The following is a 16,769-nucleotide window of genomic DNA, read 5'->3' on the forward strand; positions in this document are numbered from 1 at the left end:
CATTTTTAAAAAGAACAAATTACAAATGCTACACATTCTCAATTCTGAAGAAAAGACACAAAAATATCTCCAAACCAGGCCTCCAGCATGAAGGAGCGACTGCTCAGGCGGCTTCACTAAGATGTCAGAGGGCCTAACAATGAGGTGTGCACTACACAAGTCACCCGGCATGCCACTGCCTATAAGGTGGAGCAATAATAAGCGTAATTCATACACAGAAATTTAGAAGAATAACATACACATTCTACCTATTTTCAAAGCCCTTTTTTGTGTTTTAGTCAGACTGCTATGCCTAAAGTCTTGATGAAGCAGGGCTGAAAGTCTACACTAGATGAAGAAATTAAAGAAGGCATGTGACAAGAAAACCATCTGCCTAGCTTAGGGCTACAGAATTAGCTTTTGCATCCCTTCTTGGGCTGGGTAGCTCAGTTGGTTGGAGCATCATCCTGATTGTACAAAGGGTTTGTGGGTTCGATCTTGGGTTGGGGCACATGGGAGAGTGGTCAGGGCCAACCAATGAGTGCATGAACAAGTAGAACAGCAAAGTGGTGTCTCTCTCAAATCAGTAATTTTGTTTAAAGTGCATTCCTTCTCTATATCCAAATACCCCCTTTTAGGTACAAGACAAATCCCACCTCTTCTCTAAAGACATTGGGGACCCGAACCTGATTGCTGACATTAGGAAATGTGAGCTGAAGGAAAGGTAAGACAGACTCTTTGCCCTTTAGGTGCGGAAGAGGGAGGTCAGACCTGGGAAACTGACTACAGAAATGGGCAGAAAAGTATACTAGGTGGTCAGGCTTTACATGGGGAGACAGAACACAGAACAGTAGAAAGAGTCTTACAGAAAAACAAGTGTGAAGGCAAGAAGCTGTGAAAGGGCCTGGCGTGTCCATGGAATGGTGAGAAGTTCTTTGTGACATAATACAGAGGGTAGACGAGGAAGTAAGACTGGAAATGGAAGCAAGATCCTTAAGTGATAGTATGATATTTTTATATGCAATGGCCTTTTCTTTCCTCTTACGTCCATTTAAGGAGTTAGATGCTTTTCTGCAAGTATCAGTACAAATTATTAACCCACACCCTACAGTGTGAGATGACATGACTGTGCATACAGAAGGCAATTCTGACAGCACTGTGAAAGATGCCACGGACTAGAAGGAGGGCAACTAGTTAAGACAGAGTTACAATAGTTAAAGTGAGAGAGAAGGCACGCACAGACTAAAAGTCACCGAAATACTGTGAAAAGGAAGAGCTAGAAAAGATAACTGTGGCAGAATCAGATGAACTTGAGGTGGGGAGACTGCTAATTATAAAGTTCTGGACAATGGGTGGGCGATGACATTACGTAAGGTCAATGACAGAGGTAGCCAAGGCAGTGTGTGTGCAGTGAGGAAAATCATATGAAAGTCATAAAGTATATTCTGGACAGAAGAGATGTGATCCATCTACTGGAATCTGGCTATCCAGTAGCTGGCAGCTGGACACAGATCTGTAGACAGAAAAAGAAGTTAGGAGTGGAAATGTTCACGAGAATCAGCAGTATATGCAGCAGATGACGCTATTAAGTGCATAAGGTCACATGGCTGGTTAGACCTCTCCTTGTCTTTAAGATAGCTATGATTTGTACAATTCACAAAAATATTAACCCAATACTGCCAAGAGACACATTTCTGTTATCCAAATCTGTTCTTATTGAACTTCACAAATTTTGATATAAATCTTACTGTAATTAGCCTGTAAGCAACTTGTGAGATATTTTATTCATATTTCCCTTCTAAGAAGGCACCCAACAACCACAGGTGACCCTTCTAAAATATCAGCTCCATGAGGACATGAATTTGTTAAGGCTTTATCTTCAAAGCTTACAACAAGGTGTGGCACAACGCAGCTGCTCCAGAAATAATTGCTAAATAAAAATAGTAATAAACTGATTACGTTAGGCTATGCCCTCTGGCTTTCTTAATGTATCAGGTGATTAGGCACGATCACAGCAACAGGGACTGAGTCCTCAAAGAAAATAAAACTACTCAAACTTTGTCTTCAGAAGAGGATCGCCTACTCATCCCTCAGCCCAGCCTAGCCCAGTCCTAACACTTTTGGAAGCCAAGAGAGGTGAGAAAGCCGAGCTACAGAAAAGATGCCTTGTGCAAGCTTCAGGGTGAAGACAAACCTGAAATTGCTATAGTTACAGAAGAAAAGTCATGTATAGTTCCACACAGTGTGTACTCCAAGCAGGCAAAATGTTAGACAGACATGGTGCTCCAGAACACAGGCTGGTGCTAATTGTCTCTAATGCTCTATTCATCACCCCTGAATGGAATGAGCATGGTTCAGCAAAAGCTACTGCCAGAAATCATTCCCACCAGGGTGTGTCACATTTCAAAATGCTGCTCATTACTGAAGTAGAAGTGATGGAGGCCCTCTGACTACGGCAGCCTTCCTAAGTGGACGTCAGCATCCGTCCTTCAAGGTACAGACCCAGAAAAGGGGACTCCAGCCAAGAGTCAATGGGCCAGACAGATGAAGGTACCACCCCACTTTCCTATCGCATTACTTTCCTAGGGTTGCCATAACAAAGTACCACAAACTTGTTGACTTAAAACAATAGAAATTTACTCTCAAGTTTGAAATCGAGGTGTTGACAGGGCCGTCCTCAGGAGGCTCTAGGAGAGAATCCATCCTTGCCTGTTCCTCACTTCTTATGGCTTCTGACAATCCTTGTTCCTTGGCTTGCAGCTGCATCACTTTAAAATCCACTTCGAACTTCACATGGCCGTTTTCTATCTGTTTCTGCGTCCTATCCTCCTCTGATGAAGGCACCAGTCCCTGGGTTTAGAGCCCATCCTAATACAGCATGATTTCATTTTAACTTAACTAATTTCATCTGTGAAGACCCCATTTCCAAACAAGGACACATTCATAAGTTCCAAAAGGACACAAACTTTGAGGGAACACTAAGCAACCCTCTATGTCTGTCATCAGGAAAGCAGCAGCAAAGACTGTCCCAGCCAGCAATCCTCATAGGACAGACCTGCAGCATTATAGAAATACCCAAACATTTGTCACAGATAAGATAACCAGCAAAGTAAAAGCAGGAAGGCGACTCTGGGCAATAATAAAAGAACTTGTTTCAAATAAGAACAAAAAGCTTCACTGAGATTTTAAACACATTACAACAAAGAAGCTCATATATTCTGAGCTTATAACTCCATGACCCCAATTATGAAGATGCAGCCCGAAAACACCACTTCTGTCCCCCAGCAGAACAGAGCTGACAGAACTTTCCCCTTAGACCCAACAGACACTTACTACCTTCTCGTACACAGGCAAACTATGCATTCCCTGGGGAAAGAAGTACTCAAGCAACTGGAGGTTGTTAGCCGAATTCCAAACAAAAAAACAGAGATGGCAGAGAAAGAAACCCTGAGAAGTTGGTACTTAAAAATTAGACTCACTACTTCTGGATAATGTGTATTTTCTTATTAGAAAAGTTACATACACTATCCCTGCCTATGTCCTTATTGGAAGACAGAAGTAGTGGAGGAAAAGATGTAAGAGGAGAGCCAAGTCTCCTTCCCAACTGAGCACATCTGTACACAGAGTCGCTTACTCTTCTGTAACACAAAGTGTTCTACAGCATTATTGAGCCCAAGCTGAAAAGAATCTATTCTCTGTAAACCAGGAGGTATAGGAAGTTGGAAGATCTGCAACTCAGCACACTTTATAGGATTGTTGGCACATACGGGTTATTTTTAAAGTGGGGAAAAAAAGCCTGTCCTCTCCCTACCCACAAACATAGCTGAGCTGATTCAGCACAAAGCTCCCCCTAAAATAAAATCCCAGTTTGCAGAGAGTAAGCATGGAAAGTTCCAGCCCCAAAGACGACATTTCAGAACCCCCACTGAAAAGATCAAGATCGGGTGCCTTCAGACAAGCTGACCAGGTAACATCCAGTGTACCCAAGAATGTTCACCAGGAAACCACCAGGGAGCAAGTTGGGAGTCCAGGGAAGAAAGTCATTAATAAGGAAAGTAACATGAGAGGATTACCATGATATTAGGACCTCGAGAATTCTGGTAGCTAACATGGTAAATCATTTCCCACAGGTGAGCATACAGAAAAAATTTCCAGGAATGCTGTAGCTTCTTCATTTAACTTAGACATGCTTTCTAAAGAGGGTATTACAATACACACTTCACCCAAGAGCTCTGTGCTCAGCCCAACACTCTGGTAGCCCCAAATACACAGAGGTACTTCTCACAATCTGCAGATTAAAAAAGACAAGATCTCATTGTCAAAGACAGCATTTAGGTGGCAGCACATAGAAAGCTACCTTGCTGAGAACAACAATTTCCAGAAACTTGCAATTCTGCAGTCATTTCTTTTAATTATTCAACAGAAAACGGAGCTAATGAGTGAAGGATCATTCCCAAACCCAAAGGGTAAAAGGTATCTACAACGACCCTTGGTCTCCAAGCATACTGACACATTCCTGTCATGTTTAAGTGGAGGAAGCCTTGCTAGTAAAAGGAATGGTCAGAAATTACAAGTCCCTCAAAACATTTCACGATTTGGTGAATATCTTCAGTCATTTATTCAAAAAAATTTACAGCCACTTTGACAGTAACAGCTGGCACTAAGAAGGCAAGGACAAGCAACCTCTTATAAACCTGTCGATTTAAATCACATTGCATTCACAACCTTAGGGCCTGTTTTGATCACTAATGTAAAGAACTTTTCCACAGCGTGAGTGAATCAAATTAATATGGAGTGAAAAATGTGGAGATGACAAAGGAAATATTTATAAAAACCAAACTAAAATACATCAGAGGTATAATTAAGAACAAGAATTCCCAACTGCCAAGCTTTGCACTTAACACAGCTAAGTGGCACACTGCAAAAGAAAGAACCACAAATGTTTTAAGAAAAAGCACAGCCCTGTTAAATACCCAGAAAAAGAGTAAAGGAGTCCTCCTCAAGAAAGCTCCGTGCCCTTGAAGAGCTCTCTGGAGCGGAGTGAAAAATGGCCCTCCTGGTAAGGAATGTTATGTTTGGTGCCTTCAGAGAGCCATCCTTGCACAGGGGGAGGAGCACTGAGATTGCTCTTCAATCTCTCCCAGCTCTAGGCCAAGATAAAAAAGCAGCCTGCCCATTTCCTTTTCCCAGAAGTATCGTCTATGCCAAGAGACTGAAGAGAAGGGGGAATCCAGCTTCAACACTGGCTTAGCAATGTCACCTATGACCTCACGTTATTTGTGTAACCACAAGAACATATAATCTGACACTGCTTTCTCTGAAGAACAATTTGATGAAATGTCACTTCACAGGGACATCTCAAAGACTAATGAGATAATGTCTAGAGGGCTAAAAGCATTCAGAGGGCTGATCTATGGTGCCATTCCCACCTGCTGATATCTGTACACTAGGACAATGCAACTGAAGAGAAGGAACGTCTTGTAAGCATGGAGTTGTGTGTTCTATACAAGAACTGACATTATTCCAAAAAGAACTATGACCCTGGCTATCTGCACAGGATTCAGCACACACAAAGGGGAGCGGGCCTTTCTAGATGGCCTCCAATTTAGCATAGCAATTAAAAGCATAGACAACTAGGTAAAATACTTAATTTCTGTGAGCTTCTGTTTCTTTACTTGCAAAAATAGGCATGATATATACATCTTGCAGGGTGGAGGGGAAAATTAAAGGGGAAAATGTTCAGAGTTTACCATAAAGAAGCTCAACAAACGGCAGCCCTGACCCCATTAAGCTGGAATGAGCATTACATAACTTGCATTTAGAAATCTGTCTAGTTCACAGTACACACTGCAATGGCATAAAAATCACACCAAGGTATTCACCAAATTACAAATGAGCCACGTCTCCTAGAGTTGACTTAGACATTCAGGTTATTACATCCCAAGGAAACAAAACCATTAACAGCAGTTGGGATTGCCAACCAGATTCATATAAGCACATTAACCCAAAATAGAGAGAGTATCATTTGCATATAATATCAGCCATTTTCGGATTGACTTGGGAGCCCTGAAATGAAGCGGCAATCTCACACTACTTCTTGCACATAAGGCTCACCTTCTGCAAATCAAGTGGGCTCTACTTCTCCCTTCCCTCGTGTATTCTTCTCTGGATCCACAGCCTTCATCCCAGTGTCTCCCTTACCCCCTAAAGTTAATTAATTTAGTAGAAATTTACTGAGCACCTACTCTACACCATAAACTGTATGTACTGGGCCCTGGAGTGGTGAGCAAAACAGATGTGAGCCCTAATTTGCCTAACAAATCTAACAAGAGATTATGTGAAATATTAACACATAATCTCCCAAATACATTAAGATGTAGAAAATTATGTAGAAATTAATATGTTGGAAGTGTGTGTGGGAGCGGGCAGGGGGGTGGATTATTCAGGGAGCATCTCTCCCAGAAAGTAACATTTACTACTATGAAGCATAGGTATAAGCATAAGATATAAGTATAATTAAAGATAAATAGAAGAGGGAAAATTAGAAAAAAGATATCCCAAACAAACGACACTGTAGGTGCAAAAGCCCAGAGGTGAGAAGGGCCATAGTGCATTTCAGAGACTTAATGAAGACCAGAAAGGCAGCCAGAAGGTGGACAAGAAAGGAGGTAGGAGGTTGCCTCTGAGAAGCAGGCTCGGACCAGATGACGCTGCGCTGTGTTCGCCACAGGAAACAACGGGAAGCCATTAGTCTCAGGCAAAGGAGAAACATGATGTAATTGTCATTTGTAAAACTCCCTTTAGCTGTAGGTGCAGAATGGACCACAGTGAGAAAGAACGGCTGTGGAAAAACCAGTACAAGACTACAGAAGTCCAGCCGAGAGGAGATGTAAGATGGGGTAGCAGCAGTGGAATGAAAAAAAGAGGAAGCATTCACGCACACACCCGGCAGGAGGTGGTGAGAAACTGGAATAGGATATGGGAAGACAGGGCGTCAAAGATGGCTCTGACAGTAACAGATAGTGGTGTGACTCCCAAAATCCTGAGGAGACCAGATTTTCTGACAGGACACCAGAAACTCTGATACAGGGAGATCATTCCCATTCATCCCCAAAGAGCTCCATGCCCCGAGAAGTATGAACCTCAGAAAAGATAGGTTTAGAAGATTCAAAAAGAGAACAATCTAAAGCAGTATGAATTTGAAATAACATCCCATCATCCCATAACTTCCCAAATGTCTGCATTTATCAAAAAAATGCCCAATTTTAGGTGCCTAACAAAGAGTCAGCCTAGCCCCGGCTGGGTAGATCTGTTGGTTGGAGCATTGTCCCATATACACCTAAAGATTGTAGGACACATACCCAGGTTGTGGGTTCAATTCCCAGTTGGGGTGTATACAGCAGGCAGCTGATCTGTGTTTCTCTCTCACACAGATGTTTCTGTTTCTCTCTCTCTGTCTCTGTCTCTGTCTCTGTCTCTGTCTCTCTCTCTCTCTCCCCCTCCCTCCCACCCTCCCTCCCCCTCTCCCCATACAGTCCCTTCTTTTTCTCTAAAATCAATAAAAACATATCCTCTGGTGAAGATTTTTTAAAAAAAGAGCCTAGCTCATGAAAACCATACATTGTCATCTGTTTGCAAATAAGCTTCATTCCCAAATTTTGCTTATTCAATAGAAACAGTGGCAAAAACATTTAAGAACTAGACACAGATTTCTGGGCAGAGGGTGCTGGAGACAGGAGAGCCTGGGCTGAGAATCTACTACCAGGGCAGAAGCTTCACTGCAGTCTGGTTCATGCAATTCCATATTGCCCACCAATTTTGACTCCTGAATTGTCTAAACCAGTCCCAACGTCGAACACAGTGGTTCCCGTGGTGATAACTGCAATTAATTATGTCATCTGTAAATGCTGTATTAAGCAGATAAGAAATATTGAGATTCTACTTTAGAGATGCTCCAAGATAGTTGGGAAAAATTCATTATACCTTATTGTGCTGACAGGAAAATGATAGGCACATAAACTTGCTTTCCACGGGCTGACTTGTCCAAGCATTAAGAAAAACATGTCTGGTACGTACACATACAAAAACTGCCCTCTCAGGAAGGTACCAATCCCACCATCTTATATACTTGGGATATCTTTCTGGAGAACTAAAAGGCATGTTGATATTACCATGGATTCCATTTCTCCACTCTTCTAGCGCCATGAAGAACCCAGAAAAAATTAGCAAAACAGTGAAGACCATGTATATTCCTTTGCCAAGATTTTAGAGAAAGCTCAGATGGCAGGTGATAAGCAGAGTATGGGAAGGGCATTCTACCCAGGCAGTATAGCAGTATGTACAGCTTCTGAAACCTTCCAGAACAGACTCGTAGCCTAACTCTTCCACAAACCAGAGAAAACACACACATTCACAGTCTAGCCTGAGCGGATACTCATTTTGTGGAAGCTGGAACCCTGGTGTCACATCTACCCAGGTACCCAGCAAATCTGTAAAATGGGTTGATGACAATCAAATTAGTTGCACACTGGTTTACATCTCTTGAGCCCAGAACCAGTAAAAAAAGGAAAAGAAAGAAAGGAAAAAAACCCTGAGAAAATAAAGCTTTGGTGGATTCTATACAAAAGGGAAAGTAGCATTATTAAAACAGAACAATGTATCTTCCTGGAATCTAGAAGGGTTAGCATCATCCTAGAATTTCGTAACAACCCCATGAGAGACGGAAGGCAAATAATACTCCCAGTTCACAAGTGATAAAACCAAGACTCAGGAGGTGTATAGTTACTTTAATTAAGGCCCTTAGCCAGAATTAAATCTTGGAAGTGAATCAAAGTGAATTTCCATAACTGAAATGGAGGCCATTGAAACTAACGAAGCACCTTAGCAGTTTACCTTCAATCTTATTTCTCTGCATTCTAGAAACTATTCAAAACTGTCATATTATAGTCTCTCTGAGATGGTCGAATAATAGTCTGGACAGAGAAGATGACTTTATCTCCATTATCATGCTTAAGCTGTGACAGGCTGCCCTAATCAGCTGCCATGCACACAGACACATAGGCACACAGGCGCACATGCTCCTTCTCGATGCCTCTTAATCACCATGTGCCACGCTGAACAGCTGCAGCGGTCTGAAGGGAATTGGCAGAAATGTGCGGTGATGTGCTAGCCACCCCCCCTGAGGCAGCGACTGCCCTGCCTGCTCTCAGACTCAAGAGCACATGGGTGTTTGCTGTCGCAACTGACAGCCCCAGAGGACAGGCAAGTGGTTTCAGGTGGTGAGTCAGGAAAAGCAGTTCGCATCAGGAATGTTCCAGCCCAGCAGAGCTGAGCTGTACCCTATTCCCTGCGCAGGCATACAGTATTCATCATTTACACAATGTCACTGTGGGGGACAAAACTTGGGCTCAGCACAAATAGAATCCCATCAGTTCTGATGCAGAGGGAACCAGTAAATGAGGCTTCGCACACCAAGAAGGAACCTAATTGCTTAAGAAATGCCACCACATCTGACACTCGAGGTCAGTCCTTTTATCCTGAGATAGAGGACTTTACAAAGGCCTGGCACATGGTTTGAGAGCCAAGCCCTGGGCCACCTTGTAGGACCATTCAGCAGCTGCTGCAATAAACTGTGATCTATGTTTCCAGGGATAAAAGAGAATAAGGAAAGAGCAATCTTCAAAGAAACCAGGTGGATGCCATAATGCACGCCACACAACGGGCTGCTCATGAATCAAATGTGCGCTGCCATTCCTTTCAGTGTGACTTTGGACAGATTTCAATAAAACCCACACGTGTGAAGGAATTCCTTATTTGTCTCTATGCTATTGCTTATGAGCCAGTAAATGAGCAATATGATACCAACTTGGTAAAACAGAGGTATTGGACTTCAGATCAGGTAACAGGAGACCTAGAAACTGAAAGAAAGAGGCTGAGAGCCATCATCCGCCCTACACCTCATGAATGAACACAGCATTCTGTCAAGGCTTATACAATGACAAACGAGCCTGTGCTCTGAAGGAACCTGAGGAGATTTAATACTTATTCTAGGGAATCCAGTTTGCTTTCTCTACCTCAAAATTAGTGATTTCACCTTACACCCAATTTCAAAATCTCTTGCTGTAATTTATCATTCTAGTGACTATGGTACACAATAAAATTGGTGATGTATTTATTACACACTATTCTGGCACTAGTCCAAAAGCTAGACCCTTATCAAGCCTGTCACATCACCAGTAGTTTAAAAATCTACACGCAGGTAAAGAAGGTTAAAATGACCTTAATGTGTTCTGGCCAGACCTTAGCAAAATGGCCTTACCTTTCTGAAGATAAAATAAAAACTGGCCCAAAACGTGACACTGTCTGCAAGAACCCCACTGAATCAAAGTAAGACGATGATCACAGTCTCTCCCTGAACAGAGTTTCTTAAATTACCAAAGGAATAATCCCATTCATTTCCTTTGTTGATCCAGAACACAAAGAACTACCCAACATACTCAGGGTGGGAAGGTCAGGAAAAATAAGGGTGAGTTCGGAAGGTCATTACTAGAATGGCAAATTCTGCATCTGGTCATAGAATATTATGCTCTAAGAACCCAAGGAAATGCACCCTTAGAGCTTCTGAGGTGCTGCACAAGACTAGAAAGTCAACATGCTACCCAAAGGGCTCCACAGGATACCACGCACGCATGCACTCCCCACAGAGGCATGCTCCCATTCCAGGAGAGGACCTCTTCTTCTCAAGAGCCAGCCTACCCCTCAGAAACTGGGGAGGCAGAAAAAAAACGCTAACCATTTCTCAGTAGCAAATCCCGCAGCACTGACTTTTAATGGAGGTGACTGGCGAGAACAAGAGAGCCAAGTGATGGAGGTCAAGGCAATATGCAATTACTGAAACTGGAACTGCGCCTGGGAAAGAATGTGCTGTGAGACTTTTGTCAATCACACTGTGGTCAGGGCCCCAATTTTAAGCCTCTCCCAGGGACACTACTTCCTGATACATAGGACACTTCTCTACATACCAGAGTAATTCCGCCTGACTTGGTTGAGAAGTGTCACCTGCTGGTCTCTGAGAGTCCATCTCAAGAGCCGACTTAAAAAAATAATCCCCACCCATTTGCAGATATGTTTGTCATCACTTACCTTTTTCCCAATAAGCTTCTTTCGAAGAAATTCCCGGGCTTCAAACATGTAGGGGATGTCATACAGGGGACGTAGTTTCTTGTTCTTATCCTAAAAGCAAAATAAAATACCACATTAGAAATGAAGAAAAAAACAACAAAATACACAAAGCACTAATGAACACAGCCAATGTACTAAGTAGTAGAGTGCAGAGAGACAGGCTCCCCAATGTATCACAAATATTAAATAAGTGCTACATACACAGTGAATGATTAATATTTGGTTGAAATGCTTTACGGGGAGTAAGAGTATCTTTTTCACATGACAGGCTCAAAAACAAGCAATGAAATGTCTGTATTACCCAACGTGGAAACAACCTAAACATTCAACCAACAGGAAAATACCTATATCAACTGATATAGAAAGACCTCAATAAGTATTAGGGCCCTTCAAATACTTTAGATAGACTGTAAATCTAATTCTACTATTCTGTAAGCCTTTATTAAGCACCTACCAACTACTAGCCCCATAAAACGTGCTCTGTAAATATATTATAAGCATGGATTAAAAATTCTTGTGTCCTAATAGAGTACTAGAAGAAAGCCTACAGAAATGAAAGAGCACCACAAAGCAGTTTTGAGTAAGTACAGCCTGAATTCAGGTAGGGGGAAAGAAGTAATCTTTCCCTTGTCAGGTTTCCCTGACTTCATGTGAGTTTGCAGAATACAAAAAAAACTAGGAAGAAAACTGGAGTTAAAAAAGACAGAACAAATAAAAAGAGAAAGGGAGAAATAAACAGTATTAACACACACACAAATATAAACACACACCTCATTGTCTCATGGGCCTCAGACTTCTCCAACAGTACGTTATTGCTCTAAGCAACGAGAATATAAAAGAATATATTTTGAGAATCTAAGAGAGAGTCTAGATGAGGGTGACAGAACCGAAAATGGGTAGGAAATGAAAAGATATGAGAACCATTTTTAAGAAATGAATTACCAGGAACTGACTACAAAATGGATAGAGGGGATAAAAGAGGAAAAATCAGCCCTGGCTGGTGTAGCTCAGTGGACTGAGCGTGGGCCTGCAAAGCAAAGGGTCCCCGTTCGATTCCCAGTCAGGGCACATGCCTGGGTTGTGGGCCAGACAAGGACTAACTCCTAACCTATTACAGGCTGTTGTTTTCCCCCAGGCTGTCTGGTTAGTCTACCTAGCAGCCTTGCCATCTATTACCCATCTGACTAAAGATTATCTTTGTACAACCCATTTTATATTCAAAAAGTATTTAAATTGTTATCTACAATAGCCAACTACTGCTGAATGATTACTTTTTCATTCTAATAGCCTATACTCAAAGTAATCCTAAAGAAAACATTGAGGTCAAAGGAATGGAAATAAATGTTTCTTCCTAGACCCTAACTTAGCCTCGGGATCCAGAACACATCATTCGAACACTTCGATTCACTGATATCACCAAGAAAATCTCTTATCAGAATGTAGATGATTGAGTTTGAGCTTCCCATTCATCATCATCCAACTGTCTTCTATATCCGGTTAAAAGAAGAAGGAAGCAGCAGCATCCTGATGCCCGACTAAGAAGTTAGGGCGCCTTCGGAAATGACGGCGAGTCTGTTTCTTCCCCAAGATGATGTGTGGGAACCCACGCATTTTACACAGAAAACAACTGGGACGGCCAAGCTCTGGACCAAGGTTCTCAGGTAGCATGATCACAGTCTAATAAGTAAGGTATGACACTAACATGAAAATCCTCACTAACATAACACTGAGATTCTCTTATAAGAAATAACAAGAACAGTGAGACAGATGAGAGTTGCCTGGCTAGCGGAAGTGCTGTGTAACACGGGGCAGATGAACAGAATGATAGATATTTTTATAAACATCCAGGCAGCAAAATGAAATTAGTGGGTCACTACTGAGGAGGACCTAAGTGTAATAGATAAACCACAAAATAAAAGCTTATGATGAAACTCAATAATACAGTAAGAATGCTTGCTAGAAGATATTGGGTGACAGCAATGAACAGGATTTTTAATAAACACAAAATCAATGGTTATCAGAATCAGCCCTCGGGAATAAAGAAGTGCCAATGTATTCATAATCACCAAGCAATAAAGAACAATCTATTTACAGAGAGTAGCTGTGTGATACTCTAGCCTAAAGTGAACATTTTTTAAAATGAACAAAATATCGACATCTACCTTACACAGCCATATGATATGCCACAGATCCTGAGTATCTGAACCTTACCCTACTTATTCTGAAACACAGACAGTACACTCTGACTGAACTCCAAAACACCTGGAAGGTAAGAAGTACAGTTCCAACAAGCACTGAAATGTAGAACATGGGATGGGGTATATCTAAACGTGTGAAAATGGCCGTCTGAACAAGAATCCACTTCGTAAGACACTCCACAGGACTGGACCGAGCCAAAATACCCTCAAAAGAACAAAAGAAAACAGTACACCAACAGACATCCCGGTAAGACACAGGGCAACGGTGGAATCTGATTATGTCTCTCCTGAAACTAGAAAAGAACTAATAACACCAGCTGAAAACAAGATACCACAAGTGGAAACAGAATGATCTCGTTACTCCAACCCTTCTGAGCTAGCATTTATTGACATCTGCAAACATCTTACAAGAGAGATATTAGAAGTCCCTAAGAAACTATAAAATAAAAGCAATTCCTCCAAATTACCAGGTACATAAAAGCCTTTGAAATCTCTAAGAGGCAACTGAGGTATGGAATGTATTGAGAGAAAACAGGACTTAGCTAAATCTTGCCTGCTAAAAAGGACTGTCTAGTTTAAATTCTAATTTACACGAGGTTTTTTAAAAAATAAAAATAGAAAAGAATGCATGCTTTATCTGGTGGGTGGACAATACACAAAGCAGTATGTGCTGCCATCCCTGAGCGTCCCGAGAAATGACAGTGCAGGCAGGCCCCACGGTAACTCACACGAGAGCCAACGGCTGCCTTCCACCGGCTCTCAGGGTTTGGGAGGGAGGCCCAGTGCCCACGTCTCCGCATCTAAAGTCAAGTGTGTCATTTTTATAGGAAGGTCACTTTTGGCTGATTGCCAAAACAAGGTCTCATTTGGAGGGGATGGAAGGGACCTCCAATCAAGGCTTTTTTCTCAACCCTCATTCATTCAGGTCTAATTTTATCTGGCCCATGCAGTTGCCAAAAAACTGTATCCAAATAATCTAATGATCTTGGGATACTGAAAGATTTCTTGAGCAAGGCTGAATAAACACAAACTATGAAAAAAAAGAGATTGTTACATGTGTGTGGCTCCACTAAAATTTAAAAAATACTTAACACATTGGGAACAAAGTGACAGGCTGAAGTACAGACTCTTTCGGTACCTGACAAGCACAATGGATAAAGAAATGGCAGGGCAGAGTGAGGGGGGACAGCGGTGCAGGGCCACAGTTGTTATCATATCACCTCAGCGAGGCTACTCTGGTCACATTACAGTTTAGCAAAGACTCAAAGGAGGTATGAGATGTAATCCTCTGGAGAAAGGCAGAGAGAACAACCAGGGCAAAAGCCCTGAGTCAGGAGCATGATTGTGAGACACCACTGTGACTACAGCAGAATATACAGGGGAACAGCTGAAGGACACAAAGACACAGATCTGACTTAACATTTGAAAGAATTACTTGGGCCGCTGTGTTAAAAACTGACAGTATAGGAAGGAAATGGTAGAGCAAAGGGAGACCAATTATGAGATTATGACAATAATCTGGGATGGGAATGGTGGTAGATGACATCCAAGAGGCAGCAAACAGTAAGAGGAATAAGACATCAGAATCTATATATATTCAGAAAGTAGACAGAAGGCGAGGTGTGAGAGAATGGAAGGAGTCCAGGATGACTCCAAGTGTTTTTCCCTAAGCAAACAGAAATACGGGTGGGGTCGCCAAATGACTCGGGGGAAGACCACACACAGGCAGGGTAGACTAGAGAAGTGCGGCAAGACCAGGAAGTGCAGTAACAGACTTCCAGGCGGAGATGATGAGCAGGCAGTGGGATATGCAAGTGTGGAGTTTGGAAGAAGGGTCTGAACTAGTGATACCCATTTGGAGGTTGTTGATACGTAGCTGGTATATTAAAAGCTAAGAAATTGAAAAGGACAGAGCCTGAGTCTTGAGGCATGATAATATTCAGAGGTGAAAAAAAGAGACTTAGAAAGAGCAACAGTGAGCAGAGTAGGACTAAATGACCAGTGTTATGTCTTAGAAGCCAAGCAAAGGAAGGGAATTCAGGAGGAAGGAACGACCTCCTGTGTCAAATGCAGTAAGGCAAGTGAGCTGAGGACTAAGATTTGCACATTGGATTAAGTTAAGTGTGCGTCACCAGCAACTTGACAAGAATGATTTGGGTGGAGCAGCAGGGGCAAATGCCTCATTGGAGCTGCAACTAGGGATGGGGAAAGAAGAACTGAAGAAAGCAAGTACATGCCCTGCTTTTGAAAACGGTGCTGTAAAGGAGCAAAAAGAGACTGAGTGGCAGCTGGCAAAGTAAACAAGGTGAAAAGGAGGTGCTTTTGTTTTTGATTTTAGGTTGGAGCAATACCAGGCAATGGTCCGGTAAAGAACAAACAACTGATAAAGTACTGCAGAGGAGAAAAATGCTACAGCAGTGGCCTTGAATAGGCAAGGAGAGATGGCTTCACACAGGAAGGAGTACCAATCATTCATGTTCAGGTGTGTGGATGCAGACACTGTTAGGTGGGTAGATGTACAGTGAGTCACTGGAAGTTGTCTTCTGATTACTTCAATTTACTCAGTAGAGAAAGGGAGAACTAGAAAAAGAGAAACAATTCAACAGAAGAATTGGTAAAAGGTATGAACAGGTATACCTGTTCAAAAGAACTCCAACTGGACATTATGCATAAAAGGAGGTATAATTTAATTTATAATCAGGAAAATGTAAATTGAGATACTAGAGGACATCCATTATATTGACAGAATTTTTAAAGGTGAGAACGAGGGAAATGGGAGTGGCCTTTAACCACTGAGGGGGTTCTAAAATGATTTAACCACTGTTGTATCTTGACATGGAGCTACTTGCATTATTTGTGAAAATTTAAGATCTGCACCCCTATAATTGAGAAATTCTACTTACGAGTAGATTTACACCCTAGAAAAGTTCCACATATGCAAGATGAGTCTAACTGCATTCGCGTTAACACTTTTTATGGTACAGATACAGAACAGAATACCAAAGTCAAGCTGAGTTAGAGCAATGCAATAAATGAACAAATTTGAAAAATACTGAGAAGAAAAAAAAAGTTGTAGAATGATATAGTAAAATTCCATTTAAATACGGACTAAAATCAGATACCAGCAACATCCTTCATAGAGCAACAAAAGAACAGCCAGGTTGGAATATAGAATGAAAAGTAATGGTTACTGATGTAGATGGGCAGTGGGAGAAAGAAAAGGAAAGTGGGAAAGAAAGGGGGTAGAGGATGAGTACACAGGGGCTTTCAACTTTATCTGTAAGGTTTTATCTCTTTGAAAGAAGAGGATCTGAAGCAACTGGGGTATAATAGCAAGGCTTAAAGAAAATGTTTGTTATATCATTAAATAACATTCATTTTTTAAGCCAAAAATGTTTAGGAATAGGACAC

General features: G+C 41.8%; 1 protein-coding gene across 1 annotated transcript in view; it reads right to left on the minus strand.

Annotated features, from left to right (window-relative positions):
* SND1 (staphylococcal nuclease and tudor domain containing 1) overlaps positions 1 to 16,769 on the minus strand; it is a 422,748-nt gene that overhangs the window by 258,701 nt on the left and 147,278 nt on the right. Inside the window, exon 11 of the mRNA XM_037049273.1 lies at positions 11,122 to 11,211. Within this exon, the coding sequence (XP_036905168.1) occupies positions 11,122 to 11,211 (90 nt within the window). The remainder of the gene's footprint in view (positions 1 to 11,121; positions 11,212 to 16,769) is intronic.

This window comes from Sturnira hondurensis, unplaced genomic scaffold (genome assembly GCF_014824575.4).
Source record: "Sturnira hondurensis isolate 20B ecotype Veracruz unplaced genomic scaffold, ASM1482457v3 Scaffold0006437, whole genome shotgun sequence".
Taxonomy (NCBI): domain Eukaryota; kingdom Metazoa; phylum Chordata; class Mammalia; order Chiroptera; family Phyllostomidae; genus Sturnira; species Sturnira hondurensis.